The 23,551-nt window shown below is 35.7% G+C and overlaps 1 protein-coding gene across 2 annotated transcripts in view; it reads right to left on the reverse strand.

Moving 5' to 3' along the window:
* The window catches only part of LIN7A (lin-7 homolog A, crumbs cell polarity complex component), a 140,892-nt gene that overhangs the window by 25,682 nt on the left and 91,659 nt on the right, over positions 1-23,551 (reverse strand). Inside the window, exons 2-4 of one of the 2 annotated variants that reach the window (XM_079141186.1) lie at positions 22,730-22,801; positions 22,578-22,654; positions 20,293-20,502 (exon numbers count right to left, since the gene is read on the reverse strand). In XM_079141186.1, the coding sequence (XP_078997312.1) occupies positions 20,293-20,409 (117 nt within the window). In that variant the 5' untranslated portion in view covers positions 20,410-20,502; positions 22,578-22,654; positions 22,730-22,801. The remainder of the gene's footprint in view (positions 1-20,292; positions 20,503-22,577; positions 22,655-22,729; positions 22,802-23,551) is intronic. The other variant, XM_079141185.1, reaches the window with a different exon arrangement.

Consider the following 23,551-nt stretch of genomic DNA (forward strand, 5'->3'; position numbering starts at 1 on the left):
GGTTCTATGAAAGATTCTGCAACCTAGAAAAAAGCTTAGCCAATAGCAGGGTATACATCTTCCTATTTGCCCTGCCCAGATGATAGCTTGTATTTATTTTTATTTTTTCCTTTTTATTTTTATTTTTGGTACTGGGGATCGAACTTAGGGATGCTTAACTACATTCCCAGTCCTTTTCATTAAAACAAAACATTGATACAGAGTCTCACTCGAATTGCTGAGGTTGGCCTCAAACTTTTGATCCTCCTGCCTCAGCCTCCCTCATCTCTGGGATTACAGGCATGTGTTACCATGCCCAGCCGACAGTATGCATTATGTGAAATAACATCTAGGATTGTGTCAACCAGAATAGTTTTTTTGTTCCTTCTTTTTCCCTTTAATTTCTTACTCTAGCAATCTCATAGAATTCGTAGTTCTCGTAGAGATAATAGGTGGCTGAAAGTTTTTAATCTAACCCTTCAAGGATCCACTTTAATATAACCTGTTTTAGTATCCTAGAAGGCTAGGAAATTAATATAAAGTATAAGGAAAAAACACTGCAAATCTAGGCAGAAGTTCTCTGAGCCTGCGTTTGTCAAATGTATTTCTTGTGAAGTATAAAATGGCCTTACCACTTACACTGCTGTGTACCATGGATAGTAAAACATTAATAACAGTGATAACATTTAATTTAATTGCAGAGATTCACCATTGTAGCTACCTTCTAGCAGGAAGAGAAGTGAAAATTTAAAGGGTATTTAAGGCTTACTGTCCAATATCTCTCTGGCTCTACATATAAATGTCTTTCCAATTAAATGTACAACCACAGACTATTCTTTGCATTTGTTGCCATTATACTAAGATTTTTTTTGCATATTTTAAAGGTTCTTAACTGACTCAAACTTCCAAGGATTCTTGATAACCCTCTTCCATAGTTACTGCTATCAATAACCATGCAGTCATTCAAATTAGACTCCCTGAGACACCTTTCACTCTTTCCTCAACCCAAATTCAAATTCAACCACAAGTATCAGTTGATATTAATTTACCATCACACCTCATTCTCTCCTTTTATTTCTTATGATATTTTGCCTAGATTTTAAAATACATTTCAGCTTCTCTCTTATGTAAACTCTTTTCTAGACACCAACCCAACTCACTAGGTCCTTGCTTTGCTTAAAGTCTAGTAATGAGTTCAAAAAGCATAACTCTGGTAGACACTGTCCTTGAGGTTAGGGAATTTCCTACATTGTTTCTCCCTAGTACTTAGCATGATGCACAGTACTCACCCAGCATTTGCATAACTAAAAATGGAGAGAGCTAACTTTGAAGCTTAGGTCCAAAGATTACAGCTTTAAGAAAGTAAATTATTTCCCTGAGCCTCAGTTCCCACAATGGTGTTAATACCATCTATTTCAAAAAAGCCTTTTCAGACATAATGAACTGTCCATACAAAGTGCAACATTAGCCATGGCCCAAAGAATGCACTCAATAAATATGGATATCCTTACCCTGTATGTATTTCCCCATTTTCTAGAAGAGAAAATTAAAAATTTAATGCATACAAAGCACTTTCCATGACAGGCAGGTCCAAGTCTGTTTCCTAATATTAATCTTTAATACAGAAAAAAAAAAAACATGATTGTTTTGATTTTACCATGTATTTTTATGGTATTCCCTCAGCCTACAGTGTACTTTCTCCATTCTTCCGTTTTAGTAAATCCCACCCATTGTCCAGAGTTTATCTTAAATAGCACTTACTCTCTATCATGTTACTTTCTTGCTGAAAATAAAATGCATACGCTTTGTAAGAGGCCACAAGTCATTCCTACTCAGCTACTCTCTTCAACCTCACTTCTAAGACTCCACTGTCACCCAGTTTTTAAGTCATCCTGGGATTCTTTTTTGTACTGCACATGACTAGTTCGTTCCTGCCAAACTTTGTATGAATAGCGCTCTCTCCTCTCTCTCTCTCTCTCTCTCTTCTCTCTCTCTCTCTCTTTCATAAAGTTGTCAGCTAAAAGGTGCTGAATTCTCTACTAGAGAGATGCAGATTAAATCTGAGTGGGATAAAAAGAATTACTTTATTAAAAAATGATAATGTATTCTCAAAGATTTGATGAAATTTATATCCTCATATTATGTGAAAGTTAAAATTGGCATAGGCTTATTGGAGGTCAATTTAGCAACATCTATTTAAAGTGAATACATCAATATCCTCCTAATCTGGCTTGCCACCTATCGGTACTTACTGTAGAAAACCAATCATTCATATACATAAAGATTTCCATTTAAGCAGTGTTCACAATAGAAAGAAAACAAAACAAAAGAAAACCTAACTGGGTAACCAAATAAATTTCCTTCAATAGAATAATGGTTAAACTAGCCATGGTACCCTCACACCGTAAAATATTAAACAACAGACTCGAGAAAAGTCTTATGCACTGGCAAGTCAAGATCTATAGGAAACAAGTCATAATAAGTATATATATATATATATATATATATATATATATATATATCAGTGTATTTTTAAAACTTTTGATAATAATATTCAACATTCTTTGAGTGTTTGCCATGAGGTACTATAGTAAGTGCTTTAAAATAGTTACTCTTCACAACAGTAGGGATGTTATCATCCCTACTTTATAAACAAGGAAACTAAGCTACAGAAAGGTTAAGGAAGTTTCCAGGGTCACCTCTTTAATGCATAACAAATCTGCCTCCAGAGCCTGATTTTTAATTTACATCTCTACATTGTCTGAGATGTTTGTATTTAAAAACAAATGTGTGAATGTGTGCATACACATTTGTGTGTGTACTTTAATGCATGAAAAATATTTAGATGAATACCCATTATTATACTATTTCTGCTTGAGGGTGGAAGGAGGACTTGGAATTGAATGAGGTAAATTTTTAAAGGGACTTCTTTTACTTGATTTTACTCTTTTCCAATTGCTATCTGCTTTAATTGAAGGTTTTATAAGTATACAATTAACACATTGTGTGAATGTGTGTGTGTGTGTGTGTGTGTGTATTTTTAATACAATAGCATCATGAGGAAAATGAGAGGGTAGGTCATTCTATAAAAAACCGAAGAAGATAGAAAAAGTGATGATATTGTTTAAATAGTGCTTTGAGGCATTGCTTTGAAGTAATTTGAGCAAAAAGAAAAAAAAATCAACTATAATTGTCTGGGTAATTCAGGTGAAATGAAGGGATTTTAGCTGAATTACCTCAGAAATTAGGGATGCACAAGTGTGGTCCATGGGACTTTCCAAATGCCAATTATAATAGAATGCCTCTGAGGTTCTGTTTGAACAGTCACGACTGTATGGTTTTTTTCTCCTGGTATCATTAATTTGCTGAAACGTGAGCACTTCCCCCTGCCCCCTTCCTCACAGATGTCTGTTTGATGGTAACAGCACATCAGTTATATGGCCTGGCAGATCATTCATAGCTCTGAGTACATGCTATAAATTCACATTTTTTTTTCAGGGCATAATGTTTGACTGAGCAATGGCAAGGAAGGATTATGAAATACTTCATGCTTAAACTTTTGCTTTTCATCTAATGGCTCCTGAAATGAAAAACTACAGTGATTTCAATATTGATAGATGTCGAGACCCCAGAGAGAGAGAGCTACGAATCAATCGACCTAAGGATTTTTCCTGAAAATCAAATGAGTTGGCTTTATATTTCTTCTTTGGTACAATTAATATTGATCCCTTCCCCCACTCCTCCTGCAAATAATAATGTATTTTAACAAAGAAGCATCAGTCTTCCTTACACAACAGATTCATAATGAGATCTGTTTCTTCTCCCACAAAACATCAAATTATATCCATGCCTGGTTGCCCTGCCTCTAACTCTGGCCCCTTCTAAACCACTCTTCACACTGCAATTACAGTAATCACTCAAAAATGCAAATTTGATCATGTAATATTCTTGCTGGAAATTACTCTGTGTCCTCGTATTGCTCAGATAGAGCCCAAAGTCTTCAGACTAGTGTACTACTCCTTTTATGATTTGCCCCTACTCCTGTTTTTCAGCTTCAAGTGATTATTCTCAAAGCCCCCAATTAGAAGAAGGTACAATTTTCTCTAGGGTCTGGACCCTTCCATATGTTGTTCCTCAATGCCTCATTCACCTGGTCAATACCTACTTGCCCAAATTTTCCCCACCTCTTGCTTGGGTGAGATGCTACTTCTATGGCCAACCAGGCAACTCCATACTTAAAAGATAACTACATTGAAAAAGTGATCTGCTTCTCTGTTTCTTCCCCCTATCTTTAAGTAAAATTGGAGAGAGTATCTTTATTCTTTTATTTCACCAGTGACTAAGACATGGCCAGACCCAGTAACATTTCGCTAAGTGATTGAATGAGTAAATATTTAAGCTTCATGGATTGCTTATGTTCACCCATGATTTTGAAAGTTAAATATGCAGTCACTTTTCTGAAAAAGAAAAACAAACAAACAAAAAAACAAACAAATACAACTTTAATGATTTCTTATGTAAGCCATGGAGGCTGCTGCCTTCATTATGAACTAGTAACAATGATAAAAACTAGCATTTATTTGGTATTTACTCCATGTTTATAACTTACATTATGCCACTTAAACACTATAAACTAGGTACCTACCATTATTATTATCTCTTAGCAATGAAGAAACTAGGGTTCAGAGAAGTTAGCAAGTTACTCATCAAACTTCACAAATTGCATTGAGATAGTTTGTGCCTGTGCAGGACTAAATGAGAATCCAACGCCCCTGTGCATTTACAGTGCTTTGCAAATGCCTGTCCTGGCAGCTCTTGAAGGAAGCTCTTTCTGTTACCTGTGTCATCAATATTGTTCCTACATTTGGGGTTGCCTGCTTTATTTCAAAATCTAATGTCTAGGGGATTTAAAATTAATCATTTTAATGTGGTGGCATCCATACTGAATAGAAGATAGAGTTTTTTAAAAGTTGACTTTTTTTTTTAAATTAGAAAAATACTTAAAAACTAAATCCCTCGATCTACTCCTACTGAACTTGTCACTCCCTCTCTTCTACTTCTCCAGCATACCAGTGCTCTTCCATCTTAGTGACTCTGCTGAGCCCTGCCTCTGGACAGAATGTTCTTGCTCAGCCGCTCATGTGGCTCACTCCCTACTTCCTTCCATCCTTTCTTCTGATACCACCTTCTCACCAGCTGCTGCGACCAGCACCAGGCTGATCCCTCCCTCCCCCACGCTGTCATTCCCCATCCCTCTGCACTGTGCTCACTGCTCTTGCTCCTCAGCATTTGCCAGCATCTAACATTGTATGTGCTTACTTATGTGTTCTGTTTATTGTTTCTCTGCCCTACTCTAATATAAACTCCACAAAGATAAGAACTTATATTTATTTCTCTCATCACTAAAGAATCCTGGAGTTCCAGTGGTGCCATCAGCACACGGTACTTTTATAAAGAATCCTGGCCCTGCCTCAAATAACACAATACAGAGGCTTCATAAATGCTTATTGAATGAATGAATGAATACTGGGACAGTGCTGGGGCAGTGACATACGACCTTGTTTGTCTTCTCTAGATACAGGGTATTTATTTATATTTTGTCAACTGGTTGCACTATCAACATATCTCATATTAAGGATTGTGTTGGATTAACTGAGCAGCTGATCTATTAGAAAAACCAGGTGAATGTGCTTGGATCTAGGTATAGTAGTAACAACAAACACAGCAAAAGTGAAAAGTTTGATCAAGGCCTCAAAATCTCATAAAAAATGGAAAGGGCATTAACAGGAGAGTTTGTGACACTATTGGATTCATTTTATTCACAGGAAAATCAAGCACACATACTTAAAGATGCACCTAATTAAATTCTTGATCATATTGTTAAAACAAAACAAAACACCCAGAGTTATAGAGGTCAGGATAAGTCATTGATTAAGTTCAAAAGTGATTGAACTTCTTTGTGGAATACCTTAATATGTGCAAAATTATATCCAGTACAACCGAAAGGAAGTATATTTTAAACACCTATAAATATTGACACTATAAAGTGATGTGTGCTCTGATAACCAACATCATACAGCTATATATCATCCTTCCTGCCACTTCCATCTAGTAAAACAGAACCCATGTGCCATGGTAGGTACACTGGGCTCCCAGGGTAATTAACTGCAGCTAAATTTCAGCCATTGTTATAGTACAGGCAATGTAATTTTAAGGTGTTTTTACATTGCTTGAAAGGTAAATGAATGGAGCTGGAGAACATCATGCTAAGCAAAATTAGCCAATCCCCAAAAAACAAAGGCCGAATATTTTCTCTAATACATGGATGCCAACTTACAATAAGGGCAGGGGCGGGTATGTGGGAAGCTAGGGAAGGATAGAGTGACTTTAAATTAGGTATAGGGAGTGAAAGGAGGGGAGGGGGATGGGGTAGGAAGGATAGTAGAAGAAATCAGACATTATTACCCTATGTGCATCTATGACACAGGACTAGTGGGACTCTATATCATGCACAACCAGAAAAATGAGAAATTATACTCCATTTATATATGATGTATCATAGTACATTCTACTACCATGTATAACTAATTAAAACAAATAAAAATCATAGAAAAAAGTGAACAGCAAAACAATAATTATTGTTTAATTGAGATTTAAGAAATTTAAACAGATCATGGGCACAAAAATAGGGGAAATTCGGAATAAGCATCTGCCTATCCTCTAGCCTGATGGCCAATTTCATTTCAGATCCACTGTAAACTGGGAGCAAGCTTTCAGGTTCCCTATGAATTTTAGTTACAGATTTTATTGAGTTTTCAAAAATACACTATGCCGTCTGGACTTGGACAGAAGAGAAAAGTGGCAAGGCTTTGGCATAGTTTTATTTATGATACATTAGAACAACATTCCTACCAAGGCTTAAGCTAAGGCCAATTCTGAGTAGTGCAGCCATTTTTACTTATGAAACCTTAATTTGATGTTTCCAGGAGAATTAGATAAAAAGCTCCTTTAGGGTATGACCCATGTTTTCCATAAACCGCTCCCTTCCTGGTTTACAGGCACAGCACATGGCTAATAAATCTTTCTGGCAGTCTGAGAACTTGGAAGTGATATTCCTACAGTATTGTTTGCCTGTAGAGACAGATTCAATGACAAATTTAATAATGGTGAGCTATCAACTGCTTTGCCTTTTGTCATCCATGGTAATTAGGATTCTTGGTGGTGTTTCTTCTCATAGATCTCACCATCTAGAGAGGAGCTATTAGGTGAGGTCCCTTTTCCTGAATGGTCCTTATTTGTGGAATTCCCTATGTGTTACCATTGAATAGAAGTTAATTCTAGTCTCATATACCATATAGTGTACACTGTGTACATTTAAATTTGAATAATTCAGCTGCTATTTGGCTGTCATCAGTTTTCATGAAATTGAACTAATTTAGTTTAAGATAATAGTTCTCAATTGGGATGATTTTGCCTCTCAGGAGACAGGGGTAATATCTGGAGACGTATTTTGATTGTCATGACTGGAGGAGTGAGGAGTTACTGGAAAATGGTAAACATCTTCCAATACACAGAATAGCCTTCCTAGTAAACATCTGGTTCAAAATATCAATTATTCTATGGGTAAAAAATCTTGGTGAAGATACGTAATACTGAAAAGTTTATGTAGTAGAAGCTTTTAAAGTTTTCTATCCCGAATTGCTGTCAGTTTGATAGACCTCTGTTAATTTTAAATTCCCTTCTCACAAGAGGTAAAGCTAAATTAAAACCTCTGGTACACATGAATGATTCACAGAAACCACTGGAGGGTGAGCACCAAGCTCCTCATTTGCGTTCCTCCATCTTTTTTCCTGTATCAGCAGAAGGCAAGATCCAAGCCAGAAATCAGAGTTCCTCAGCAAATCCTTATCTTTCACCTCTCACATTCAACAAATCACCATGTCTTGGTTTGGGTAGCATTCCCTCCAAATGAGTTTTCAAATCTCATCCTTTTTCTCCATCCTAGTTACGCTTCTCCCATTTACCACCTTAATCCTGTCTCTTTAGACCACAGAATTTCCAGGTTGATCTCACCAACTCCAGTTTTTCCTCTACTTCTTCAAACACCTGATGCCCAGATGCCAGAACAACTTATTTGCATGCAAATAAAACCTTATTATTTTGGCCATTTTCTGCCACCTTCAAGTGATAAACCCGGGTTCTGTATCATGGCTTATGGGGACTTCTGTGACATAGTTCCTGCCTATTCTTCCCACCCTACTCTTTAGCTGCAAACATCATGCCATTTTTTAATATGTTGGGCACATGTTATCCCCTCTCACTAGAGGACCAACTATTAACTTATTCACTCTGACATTTCCATTAATGATTAAAGCAATGACTGATAATTGCATTTGGTGAGTTCTACAAAGCATAAATGATGCCAGACTTGACCTGGCAAGAATTTGAAGACAAACACTGTATTCTTCTGGGATGAACCACATATTTCTCAGTCAGAACAGAAGAATCATTACTCTGTTTACATTTCCTGCTTTTGTAAATTAAGGCTGTGTCACAATAGGAAGCATGGAGAGATTCATTTGGGGTTTCGAAGAAAAGGCTACCTAATAATTTAAATGTATAGTAATAATATTGTGTTTTTGTAGAAACAAAATATAATTTTTCCAATGCTATGTTTATCATTCCTTTCTTTTACCCAAATTAACTATGTAGACAGGGCAGGTGTTATATCAGCCAGTGAAAGGGATTTACTGCTTTTGGAATTAGAGTATTTAATGGGGGACTTTTACTGTCTTTTGAAGATAAACAGAATGCAGTGGAAATGACTTAAACTGAATTGGGTGTTTAACTATATATGCAGACAAAATTATATGCCAGGGACAGTTATTGTATATTCAAAAGGTATCCAGCATAATGACAGATACTCTCACATACTTTCTTTTACTTAATCTTCAGATCAGCCCTGTTGAAAAGGCATTGCTATTTCTGCTTTGCAGATGATAAAATAGAGTACCAAAGAGTAAAGGAACCTGGAATATCTTTAAACTCCTGAGAGACTTTAAGAATTTGAAATTTAATAAGCCCTCTTTGAAACACTGAAAATGTCAATCCACAACAAAGTGAAAGTTCCATTAAAAATAACAATAGAAAGAAGGAAGATTGTCTCAAAGATTTTATCTGCTAGATCCTGGTTAAGTGAGTTAAGAGTATAGAAAGAAAATTTCAATATAGAAGAAAACAACAACAACAAAAAAATAGATGAAATATGTTTTACTTCTTAGTGAGTAGCCTTAGGAGCTATCCGGAACTCTTGGAATATCACCAGACTTCAGGAATTGATATACCACATTGAGGTCCCTATGACAGTTAAAACAAAATAAAGACTTTTGGGTATACCTTGAGACTCTATTGGTTGAATCCCCATCAACCTTTAGTCTTATCTTACCCCATTGTCTGTGCCCAGATGCCCCTGACCTTTCAGTTACTCCCACAGGGCAAGGCATAGAGTTTCTTCTCTTCATACCTTCAGGCAAGCTCTCTCTTCTGGTAATGAGTGATATTCCTCATCTTAATCTCAGCTTAAATGTCACCCTTCAAAGAGGTCATTCTAACACAATTAAAAGCAATTCCTCTTGTTCCATTGCACGGTTCTTTTTTATCATCTGTAACACCGGTCACAGTGTTTCATTCTGAGGCAGTGTTACATCCTAAAGTACAAATCTGTGTCCTTTGTATATCCCCCCCCAACTACTTTCTTCAATCCACACCTATGAAGGGGAAAAGAACCTCAAAATAGCCAAAAGTCTTTGGCTAGAAAAGGCAGAAATATGTTCTAATGTTTTCATTATCAGTTTTTTTTTTTTTTTAATCCCATCAATGACTAGGAAGATTGGGACCAAGGGAAGGAGGAAGGGGAGACTGAAGGACTTCACTGACTAGATAGACGGAAGTTGAACGAGCAAAATGGCCAGAATGAGAGGGAGAGGAGGACCTTGTATTGTTGAAACCCAGAGTAGAGTGAGAAATACTCAGCACAAGCTGTCCTGAAAGTGAAAAACCAACATGCCCACTGCCTGTGGATAAATGATCGTGTTCCAGAGCCCTGGACACTTGTGGAAATGCTGGATTTATACTTACACATTGCAGAAGGCTGGTATGTGTCCAAAGATATCAGGTCCCATTTCCTGGAACCTGAAAGTGTTATTTTGTATAGAGTAATTTTTTTTTTCAGATGAGATTAAGTTATGGATCTTGAGATGAGAAGATTATTCCGCATTATCTCAGTGGGCTCTAAATACAATCATAAGTCTCCTTTTAAGAGGGAAGTAGAGGCAGAGAAGAGAAGGTGCTGTTACCATGGAAAAAGAGATTGGAGTGAGGTGACCACAAATGGAAGAATGCCAGCAGACACTAGACACTGAGAGAATGAAGAAAAGCTTCTCCCCTAGAATAGCCCTGTTGACACTTGGTTTGGGGCCAGTTGAAACCAGTTTAGACTTCTGGCCCATAAGTCTTGTGGGAAAAAAAATTCTTTGTATAAACCACCAAATACAAGGTAATTTGTTTCCGCAGCTCTAGGAAACTAATATGCACATAGAGTGAAGATCTTATTATTCTGACCAATGTGGAATCAAACTGAATCACAGGAGAAATTTCCCTTAGGTTGGGATAAGTGGTAAATTTATGGGTATGTATTTAATATTATTATTATTGTCATTATTTTCTTACTTTCTACCAGGCAGAAAGTTCCATGAGCATTGTAACCATTTCTGTTTTGTCCCTGCTCTATTCCCAGGGCATAGCTCAGCAGCTGGCACATAATTGCTCCACAAATAATAAATGAATGGATGAAAAGCACTGCTAAAATAAAAACACAATATTGAGGAAAATGCAAAAACATTAATGGCAAAAATAACTTTGAGAAAGACTATATCAATAACTAAGCTGATTTGTCAAATACCGGTTACCAGCAAACTAAATAGAGATTTAGGTCAGTGTGACCCCTATGCATGGGAATGCTTCCTTCATCTAGCAATGATGTTCTTTAAAACTGAATAACTGGAACTGTGTTCTGTCACTGATACACTTTCAGTCAGTTTTATCAGCACAATCTCGGTGCATCCTCAAAGCTAAAGTTGGCCATTAAGGTGTGAAAGCTGAGGGACATGGTGCTCATTTTTGAGGGCTGAAATCACAGGGTAGGAATGTGGCAGTTCTGGACTGGAAGCTACTGTTACCTGTTCCATTTAGTTGGTGCAACATTTCAGTGTTCCAATTTTCAAAATTATCATCATAATCACTATGTATCAACTGTACAAAATAATGGATTTTATTTTGACGATTTCAAACATGCATGTGACACACTTTGTTCATATCCATCCACCCTATCTCTTCACACCCCATTCCTTTTCTAGTTTCATGTCATCTTTTCCACCCCCCCCCCTAATTATCACATATGAGAGAAAACCTGCAATATTTATCTTTCTGAGTCTGGTTTAGTTTGCCTAACATGATAGTCCCTAGTTCTATCCATTTTCCTTCAAATTATACAACTTCATTCTTCTTTATAGCTGAATCATAGTCCAGTGTGTATGTTTATCACATTTTCTTTGTCCATTCATCTGTCAGTGGCCATCTAGGCTGATTCCTTAGCTTGGTTATTGTGAACAGTGGCATGATATCCACAGGTATCTCTACTGTATGCTGATTTTGATTCCTTCAGATATATACCCAGGAGTGGTACAGCTGGATTCAATAGCAGTTCTGTTTTTAGTGTTTTTGAGGACTCTCTATACTGTTTTCCATAGTTGCTGTACCATTCTCACCAACAGTTTATAAGGGTATCTTTTCTTTTCCCCACAACCTTTCCAGGATTGGTTATCCTTTTTTTTTTTTTCTTGATAATAGCCATTCTGACTGAAATGAGATGGAATCTGAATGTAGTTTTAATTTTTTATTTTTGAATAATTTTTTATTTTGAGTAATTTTTTATATTTATTGGTCATTTGTACTTCATTTAAGAAGTATCTCTTCAGCTCTTTTGTCCCTTTATTAATTGGGTTACTTGATTATGTTGTTAAATATTTTAAGTTCTTTATATATTCTGGATATTATTCTCTGTCAGATTAGTATTGGCAAAAATTTTCTCCTATTCTGAAGACTCTGTCTTTATTATTTCCTTTGCTGTACAGAAACTTTTTCATTCAAGGCAATTCCACTTGTTAATTCTTGTTATCTTCTGAGCTATTGGAGTCTTGTTCAAGAAATCATTACCTATACCCATGTCTTGAAGACTGTTTTCCTCTAGTATTTTCAAAGTTTTCAAAAAAGGTCTTCCTCTAGTTTTCTTAATTTTTGGGGGTGCATAATAGTTATATATATAATAGTGGGATTAATTGTGACATCTTATGTGCTTTTTAAACTAAAAGATCTCTTCTCATATATCAACTCTGAATGAAGGGAACTAGGGTGTGATGGCACATATGTGTAATCCCAGCAACCCAGGAAGCTGAGGCAGGAGGATCAAAAGTTCAAGGCCAGCCTGGTTTACATTGTGAGAGCCTGTCTGTTATGGTTTAGATATGAGGTGTTCTTCAAAAGCTAATGTGTGAGACAATGCCAGAATGTTCAGAGGTTAAGATGATTAGATTATGAGAGCTGTGAACTAATTGGTGGATTAATCCATTGATATAGATTAACTGAGTGGAAACTGTATAGTAGGTTTGGTGTGGCTGGAGAAAGTCGTTCACTGGGGGTTTGTCGTTAGGGTTTATATTTCGTCTCTGATGAGCTAAGCTTTCTCTCTGCTTACTGGTGTTGTGTCCTGAGCAGCTTTCCTCTGACATGCTCTTCTGCCTTGGGCCCAAGAGCTATGGAGTCGGCCAACCAGAGACTGAACCTTTGAAACTGAGCCCAAATAAACTTTTCCATCTTGAAGCTATTCTTGTCAGGTATTTTGTTTACAGTGATGAACAGCTAACAAAAACACTGTCTTAAAATAAAAGATAAAAAGGATTGGGGTTGTAGCTCAGTGGGTTCAATACCTAATACCAAAAACAAAACAACCAAACAAACAGAAAAATGAAGGGGACTAGACCGCAACATGCTGACTATTACAAAATACATTGGATCAGGCTGTGTTATTTATGTCCTTATGAAGGTGACTGGGGTAAAGTGATATAATTGTACATCTCTTGGTTCCTTCACAAATGTGAGTGAAGTGTCACATGATATCACCACCAGAACAAAAATTTTCAGCACTTAACTGAAATTCCAGCTTGCACTCATATTTAATTGTAACCCAAACAGTCTCCCACATGTGGCTGTTAGTAAAGAAAGAATTTGCTGACTCCTAAGTAGGAAGGATATGAGAAGAGCTTTACTTGATGCCTCTCCACCTAGAATTAACTTGGGATTAGCATTCTAGGCCCATAAAAGAACTGAATATCAAGGGTCTGTCTTTCTCCTATTCATGCCATCCTGAATACCCTATAGGAACACTTTTGAGTTAACCAAGGAGCATGGCTGCTCAGGACACTCTGGTGGCTTGTACGAAGTGAAATGATGGACTACACAAGTGTGGAACTATTCAAACACCTTCTGACCACACTCTTCATACATACCTCCTGAATGTTCTGAACCATTTGAAATTCAGGGGAACTTCATTTTTAAAACATTGCTATCTTTAGAAGTGCTTCTTAACTTTTGAAAGGTCAAAGCCCCTCGTAACTGAGCAAAATAATTGACTTCTCTCCACCAAAAATGCACTTAAGTAAACCCATCAAGGTTAAGAAACTTTGATCTTTTCTACAGCATACAAGAAAGGACTAATTTATTCATGGTTAAGATATTTATTCACAGTTAAATTATGACTAATAAGGCTGAAGGCTTGAGCCAGAGTCTCCAGCTCTGCCATTCTGTAGCTCTACAAGCTTGGTCAAGTTACTGAATCTTTCTCTTCCTGAGGTCCCTCATTGGTTAAATGAAAATGGTATTAATGCCACCTATCACAAAATATTATGAGAAAATAATACATTCATGTAAAGTACTTAACAGCAGTGTCTGTCACCCAACAAATATTTATGGAGCTTCAACTGTGAAAAGGGACTAAGTCTGTTGGTAAAGCAATCTACAAACATTGCTGCTGTCAGTGGAGCACACATTTTATTGTAGAACTTAAATTTTTGCAGAAATCTTGCTGTGTGTTTCATTGCAATTAAAAATATTTTAAGTTACATTTCTCTTCATTCAGGCAGCAGATAAAATTTTAATTCAGATTTCTCCTCTGGGATTCTATAGCTTCACATGAGCTCAAATCTAGAGTTCTAATTTTTGTTTCATCCTCATTCCACACCTGACAGCCACTTTGCATAACTAATTTGGGCTGTGAGTACTCACCCTTAACTTGGCATTGGTATTTATAAAATGGGAAAAAAGCCAGATACCGTATTCCAGGCAAACAATTTATTCTGGTCCATCTCTACACTTTTATTCATTCATCTGTTATGTTTAAGAATCAATTAGCAATGTGCATACACTGTATCAACAGCTTTATTTAGGTTTCATTACAGACCTAGGTAAATTTAGCTACCATTTCCCTCCCAATGGTGCTCTACAACAATGTCTGGATTTCGGGAACCAGTGAAGGTCTAATTAAAGTTCTCATGCTAGTGTTTTATCTTTCTGTCCTCTGCCTTCTTGCCCCTTACCTGCCTTCTTTACCACCAACACCAGTAGGAAATCATATGTGGAGTTCACTCTTTTAGATTTTCTCCTCCTTTTATCCCCTCCCCTCTTTTTTAAAAAAAATAATGATGGACTTACAGGAAGTTGAAAAGTACAGGGATGCCCCTTGCACCCTTTATCCAGTTTCCTACAATATTAACATTTTTAAAAACTATACTATAATATTCAAAACAGGAAATTAACATTGTTACAATCCACAGAATTTATGCAGATTCTACTGGGATTGGTTTTTAAAGGACAAGTTTTTACATTTGGTAAATATCAGCTATGACATAATAGGGATTGTAATTCAATTCATATGTATATTTAGATGTGGGCCAGCATGTACATGGAAGTATATGCACTGGGATGTGCGTGTGTGTGTGTGTGTGTGTGTGTGTGTGTGTGAGAGAGAGAGAGAGAGAGTGAGAGAAAGAAAGAGGAGAGAGAGGAAACAATCGTTTTAGTAACAAATGAGAGAATGCCATGTAAACACTATTAACAAACTGTAAAGAACTAAACTGTAGTCGACATAATTTTCCCATTTAAAAAAAAAATGTCTCATGAACAGTGTGCATGGACAGTAGGTGGAACCTACTCTCTTACCTCAGAGTGTAAGGTGGCGTGTGTGTAGTGGTAGTGACAGGGTATACAGTAACCTCGGCAAAATCCCATTCAATGACATAAATCACAGAAGGGACCTCAGGCCAACCGTTCCAACTCTATCCTAGGCACATGTATTTTGAAATACTTATGTCAGGCAGTCTAATCTCTGATTAAAATTCTGTGATGGTCATATAACACTTTACAATTTGGTCTTTCTCAACATGTTTAAAAGCTCTGTATTGTAATGAGTTGAAATTTGCCATTCCTGTGACCTTCCCCTCACTGGTCTTGGTTCTGCCATGTGACGCCTTGCACAATGGTGGACAACTGAAGAAGACAGTCATCGTTCCCCTAGATATACTTTTTTCCACTCCAAACAACTCAAGTCCTTCTTTAACATGTTCCTCATATAATAGACTCACCAGTGCATGGGTTTATTGGATTGGAACCCAGTAGGGTGGGGGCCATACAGGTTATCCAAGAGCTGGGCCAATCTCTTTCCCTATTCTATATAAGATACAGAATTGTATAAATGCGCCTAATATAACATTAATTTGTTTTTGCTTCCTCCATCTCAACTTGTCTCATATTATTCTTGAAATCAGTTGAGAGCCCAGGACTTTTATTTTCAAGCTTTGATGTTTAAACACTACTCCCTGATTCTGCATGTACATAGTTAGTTTTCTGGGCATAGGAGCAGGACTTCATGTAGATTCTTATTAAGTTAGGCCTATTGTACCATTCAATTGAGATTTTTAATATCTTGGTTCTATCACTAAATATATTTACTGTTCCTGCTGGCTCCACATTGGCTGCAACCTTCAAATTAGTCCTTCAGACTTTTCCAAAAATTGCTGAGAAAACACTTGAGCATAAAAGGGTGAAAGGGAGATCATTAGAAAGCTATAAATTCAAACTGTAACATTTTGACCTCCTATTAATGTTAAATTTTATTCAGCATTCAGCATTCACTGAGGGTTGACATAAGAGGTAGTCATACACAAAAGGCCTCTGTATTTTCTGTAAAATTGTATTAGGTGATTCAATGTCTCATTTGTAAAAATCCCCTGGGAAATTTCTCTCGGAGCCCAGGAATAGAAAAAAAAAAAATCTCTCCCAGTGATAGCTGAACTGGTCTGAATTTTCTTCTTTTTTGACTCATAAGAAGCTAAAAGAAAAAAATCAATTGCTCAATTGCTGTATCATTTCTTTATTTCTACTTATTGATTTTCCCCCTTTCCATCCCACTTTATTATCTAGGATTCCATGTTAACAGTTCTGTGTTAACATGCTACAATTTTTCAGCAGATTCATGATATAGCCTTTCTATATGCAGTCAGGATACAAAAAGAAACAAAAATGATCAGGGCATCATTTAAGATGTCTCTCCAGATGTTTAAATGTCCATGGACTGATTTCTTTATGTTTAAGTGGGACAGTTGGGAATTATCCCCAGAGAACTTATGCTGAAGTAGTTTTGCTTCATTTCCTTAAAAATTTGCTCTCAGTTTAGAAAGGCATGTTTACAATGCCATGAAAAAAAATCTTCCATATTAATCTCCCAAATGGTACTTTATTTCAAAGAAGAAATAGAAATCATTAGATCATTTGCCTATCTTTTCCTTTTTTGACCTATTACAGGGCCTAAAATTCATTTCATTGTAGAATAATTTTTTTCCACTAAATACTGCTATTTCCCTGGAATATTTATACTGAAAAGACTGCTGGACTTTTAACTAGTATTAAAAGTCCAGACTCCTAGAATTGAATTAACTACTACACATTAATTACGATTTTGACTATGAATAATCACTGGGTCATGAAGTTTCTCATTTACAGAAAACTATGTTTTGATGAACATCTGCTGTTCAAATGTATACAACTTTTAAACACTTTAAAGTAGGTAGCTTATATCATTATATAGAGGTGCAATATGTTAAACTGAAATTTTAGGAGCTTAATTAATCAGTCTAGGGGTGGTTGGCCAGCCTTATATAAGAAAGGTAATACTTTAGCCCTGTGTACTACATGAGTATTTGTTGTACTTATTTCAATGAACAAATGATGTTTAGCAAATTATTTTCTTTTAGTGAACGATTAACCAGCATGATATGTTATAAATAGAAGTTAATTGGCAAAACTATAGTTTTAAATATATGGTAGTATAAAAATATTGTGGAGGTGTTCCCCACCTTTGCATGAACATGGTGAAAGAATCTCAAGAGGCCTATGGTCTGTACCACAGGATTAGTGGGGCAGGGATAGGTGGGATGGGACCAAAGTTCTGTCATTAAGCCATCCTATTTCCAAATGTTAGTATGATTGGATTTTCAGTTCTCTAAGGCTGAATCTATGAGTAACAAAATCCCAAGCTTGGAATGTTGTCTTATCTGATTCAGGAGAATATTTTTCTCTAAGATTATGAATGGACAGAGTGGAATTTCATCAAATTTACAAAAGAGGTGGTAAAAGTCAGTTACTACCTTCTTGCTAATAAATATTTGCTAACATCTACCTATATATGGAGGAGAATTTGTTTAAAGTCTTACTTTTAATATAAGCAGCAAAAATAATATCATAGGTGGTTAAGCCTCCCTCACTTCAACTTCTTCAATAGCCACACCTGCCCATCAGAGGTGAGTGTGACCAAACTATTGCAGGACGCTTCTTAATAATGGACATTTTGCCTCACTGTAATATTTATCAGTGCCCTTGAAAAGAGTTACCATTTCCTCTTTTCCAGATAGGGAAACTCAGGTTCACGGATATTAATCCATAATCATGTGGATATGGAATGGTAGAACACCATCTTTTTTATTCCATTGTTTCAATGCTCCCTGCCACCTCCCAGGTTCATCACAAGGTCACTGCAAGGAATGGATGAGTGTGCAATGCTTACAGCTGTGTTCCTTGCCAACGTGTGGGTTAAACAGAAGCTCTTCAGCTCCCTTGATAGCTCAAAGTCAATTACCTATTAAATAGCAGTCCTTTATATTTATTGTTGCTTTGTACAATTATAATTATTATATTTTGGTATTTTTTGTTACTTTTCATACTGTTTTTTTAATTTTTTTTTTATTTTTACAGACTGCATTTTGATTCATTGTACACAAATGGGGTACACATCTTTTTATTTCTATGGTTGTGCACAATGTACCATTTGTGTAATCATACACATACATAGGGTAATGATGTTTGTCTCATTCCACCATCTTTCATACTGTTTTTAAATCTATATCTTCTTTGGTCTACCCATTATATTCAGAGAAATCATAAATTCATATCCTGAGGAATAGATTGCTATATGCCATACTTGCATGGCCTAGCTCTGAGGGCCCTCTACAGAAAGTTTGACTCTAAAATTGTCAGTGGAACATGCCTTGAAAAATAATAGCAAACAAAAAATCAATTAAAAAAAAACTTATCTCAAAGTATTTTAGAATTAGAATGCTGAAATGCTATAAAATATTCATGGATTGATCATTTTGATGTTCATTAGAGAACAACAGAGTTAAATGAATATGTTTTGATAGTATAAAACTACTTGCCAGGCTAAAAGTGAAAAGCAAAATTCAAGATATAAAATACAAAAGAATTTTACTCTATGTTTACCAGTAAAATATTGCATTCTAAATACATTTTATATTGGATATTATGTTCTAAGCATAAATGTAGCTACAAAGAACCCATCTAGCTTATATATTAAATCTTAACCATCTAGCTTATATATATATTAAATCTTAAATTCTTAGAAGGAAGATCTTAGGCTAATGGATAGGTAAACAATAGTATATTCCTACTTATATTTCTGAAATTTATGCTCTTTGGTTATTTATATATAAGTGGAAGCTATGGGGAGATATTTATTCACAGGAAGCCATTTCTTTAGCAACTCATTATCTGAATGCCACGTGGCAGCACTGTATCCAAAGAATATGAACTTTTGAAACAAATGTATATTTGTGTTTTTAATTTAAAACATATATCTGAATAGAATTTTATTGGAAAATTATTATAAAAAGAATAGAAAATGTAACCAAACTTTATGGCAAGAGAGCTACTACATGTGTATTATTCTATAGTTGTAGACATGGCTTAAAAATTCAGTGTATTTCCCTTTGTTTCTCGTGTTTCCTCTTTCTGGCTACAGTCATGTCTGTAATCTTAGCAACTTGAATGACTGAGGCAGGCAGGAAGATCACAGGTTCAAGACCAGCTTCAGCAACTTAGCAAGACCTTGTCTTAAAATAAAAAAAAATATAAAGGGTTGTGTATGTAGTTCAATGGTAAAGCACCCTGGGTTCAATCCCCAGTACCAAAAAAAAAAAAAAAAAAATCCTTCTTAAACTGAACATCACATACACAGTATAAAGTAAGATGTTTTATCTTTATTTTTAATTAATTAATTAATTATTTTTGGTACCAGGGATCAAACTCAGGGGTACTCTAAAAACTGAGCCACATCCCCAGTTTTTTTTATTTGTTTTTCAAGGCAGGGTCGTGCTAAGTTACTGAGGGCATTGTTAAGTTGCTAAGGCTGGCCTTGAACTTGTGATCCTCTGCCTCTGCCTCCCGAGTTACTGGGATTTCAAGTATATGTCACCATGCCCAGTTCTATCTTTGTTTTTAAAATGTGTGTTTGCTACAGAAACTTAAAATAAAAAGTGCCTTAAAATTATTATGTTATCTTAATATTAATCAATTACAGTATTTGGGGGGAAAAATCCTACAAGTTGGGATAATTTCCTGGGATGATTTTTCTACTAGCTAATATTGATCATACTTGAAAAAGACAAGACATAAAAATATGAAATTACTGCTCTTATAGGTTTAATGTCCATCAAACCTCAGGAAGCCGGTTGGATGCAAAATTGTGATCTGTTCTAGGATTTCCATGTTGACTTTGGTAAAAGCAGGAAAAAAAAAAAAAAAAAGAAAAGAACATATTTAGGGAGAAAATCTCAGATTATTTTATGAACATACCACTCCATTCACTGATAGCAGTTGGTCTCCTCTTTTGAGGCCTCCGTGTCTTTCAGCCACCCCTCCAGGAATGATGCGAGAGATATAAATGGGAGAATTTTGCTCCTTTCCTCCCATCACGTTAAAACCAAGGCCTTCATCAGTCTTTGGCAGTTCGACTACCCGAGGGTGGGAGTGGCCTTCACTAGCTGCAAAAGCTGCAACTGTGGCCTGAAAGAAAAGATGGTCTTTTGGTAATAAAATGAGGGAAAGAAAGCTAATGTGCTTTGCAGGGGGCAACTCAGACAACTTCTTATATTTTTATGGCATTTTCCTGTGATAAACTACAAAAGGGAGGGGCCTGTCTTCATTTAGATGCCATCTAGGATTACTTTCTTTGCTAAACCCCACCCAGCTGTTTTCAAGCTTTTAGAGTCTATCTACTATGATAAAAATTTCACTTAAAAATCTTTCACAGCTAGCTCACTTATGTAAATACTCCTATTCCTGGGCTCCAAATAGTTTTGGTACATATTCTACCTAGTATTATAAGTATTATGTACATATGTTGACTATGAACACCTTAATGAACGATTATGTCTTGCATTTTTTAGACACACTCTAACTTGATGCTTGCACATAAATATTTATAAATATTCAAAAAACTTAAGAGCATTTATACATGCATACTCTCAGGAATATATATATAATTTGCTATTGCTAGATCACAGGTTTAGTAAACTGAATTTTTTTAAATTGAGGATACCTAAAAGAAAATACAAACTAAAATGAAATAGTGGACTCAGATTATTATTATTATTCATACCAATATTCCATATTATTATGGAAGATCCCATATCTGGCAGAAGATTTTTTCCCTTACATTAATATTTCAACTACTATGGTAATATAGGCAAAATGAATAGTTTCATGAATTTATACCTAGATGTACAAAATATCATTTAATATAGACAAATTCTTATTTTAAAATTCATATATTAATTTCCTTAAAGAAGTTCAAGAAAACAACTTACCATTAGTTCCCACCCCACATAGGAATAAAGTAACAGCATTTGAGTAGTTTCAATCAAGGAAAGATTCTCTGCCTGCTTCTTTTTTTCCACTTCCATTAGCCTGACTTAACCACAGTTGATTAGATACTTACTATAAAGTGATTTACTCAACCCTGTGAAAATATTGATTCCCAACTACTGTACATTCTTTTTCCACACACAGCATTATCACATCAATTTAGCATTATGCTACTGCCTGCATTTAGTGAAAGATAGTGAATGATATGGAAATAATGGCTTGTTTTTAGCTACATGCATTTGCTCATGCAAACCTTGTCGTCATGCATAGGTTTTAATGGCTGACATGGATGCAATGCAGACAGCCCAGAAACAACCAGAAAATATTGTGCTATTGCAACATTATGCTGCTCTCCTGCTGTTCTACATGAATAAGAAATGAGAATGGTAAAACACTACATAATTCACTTTCCCCTTAATTAAACCATGTAGGGATCATTTTTCTGTGCGTGTTCCACTTCAGTACAAGCAAAGCATGATGTAATGGTAATAATACCCATTTTTATCCTGGGTTAAAAAAATGTACAAATCTACAGTGTTCAGTTACAAAATGAAAACTAAAAAATCGGGAGAGAAACCAAATAACAGGTGATGTAACAAAAAAGAACTAAATGGCAAATTCTGGTTATTTTCACTGGTTCTTAGTGCTTGTACATTATTAGAAAGATAAATGTCTTCAAAAAGCAGATCATGTTCTATTATAACATTTCTATATTTGTGAAATGTGAACTGCATCAGTGATTTTAGATTAAAGCTATTGTTTCTTAATGTTAGAGATTCCAGAAAAATTTCATGATCCTATTGCTGTATCATTTTCATTCCTAGGGTCTCTGTAATGTCTGGATTTGGATTTTTAAAGAGCAAAGTAGTCACTACCACAAAACATGACAGGTCTTCCTGTTAGGTAAATGCCACATTCTTTTGGCAAGTTACCCATTGCTCAGCTGAATACAAAGAAGAGCCTACATCAGTGGGTGCAGGTGAGTTACTGTCATATCTAATTTCTTTCAGGTCTTTAGACCTGTGCAAATAAATCTTCAAACACTGAGTAGGGTGTAGGTTTTTTTCTGGAGCAGAAAACCATGTAGTATTTTATACAATGAGCCAGGAGATTTGCTTGTGCCAAATGGACATTCAGTGAGTTTAATGAAATCATTCTCCTTTCTTAAGCTACAGAAGCAGCAGAAACGTTCAATTTTCCATTAGGATTTTTACCTGGGAAGTAGTACTGGTTCTAGACTCTGGGCTGCCACTGATGTCTAAATTCTCTTACAGTGTACACACGAGAATACCTGAAACACACACGCGCACAATCAATTACTAGATCACTGTGGTCGAGTATATTTTTAAAGTTACTCAAGTCTTACCTTTGCTGTAGCCCTTGCACGGAATTCGGGACAGCCGTTAACAGTTATCGTTTCATGCATGTATTGATATACCTAAAATGTTCACATAAAAAAAAAAGAGTGTGTAAGAATATTAAGACTATTGATTCTTTTCATAGCAGATAGGACATTCGATTTTCATTCTAGGACTGAAGTTCTCTACAAGTGAAATTGGCCTGAATCAATTATCCTGATGATTTGGACCAAATGTACCTCCTATTTTGTAGTGGGGAGGGTGTTGGGGCAAGAAAGACAATGACATTTTTTCAGAAGTTTTGAATTTGTCCATGTTTATCAAAGGAAAAAGGTTTATATTTGGTTTTATAAAAACATTGTAAGTAAAGATTTTTACCATTATATATAGATCTAGCTCTAAAATAAGTGACAGAGGTTATGCGTATCATTGTTTCTTGGGTCTTACAATATTTTGTGAATAGTTTTCTAAACTGATATTCCACAGAGCTAAGATAGCAGTGTCCCCAATGTGTTGGAAGATATGTTGCTGTTAATTATATACAATTATAATTTGAATATTTATTAATTCATCTACCTTGTAAATCTATTTTGTTTTAGTATGAGAAAGTAAGAACATCAATGAGTCCTTTAGGCATAGAGATAACAGTGGCATTTCAACATAGATAAGAGATCCTTAAAACTAGTAACAAGGGACAACATTATCAGCTACAGATTCATGTGAAAATACAGCTGAAATAGAAAGGTGGGGGTAAAATATGTATCAAGAAGGATGTCATAGAAAGCACATAGGTTTTTCTGGATTTACAGACCCAAGTTTGATCCTTACAG

The sequence above is a fragment of the Sciurus vulgaris genome, assembly GCF_902686455.1.
Source record: "Sciurus vulgaris genome assembly, chromosome: 5".
Lineage (NCBI taxonomy): Eukaryota > Metazoa > Chordata > Mammalia > Rodentia > Sciuridae > Sciurus > Sciurus vulgaris.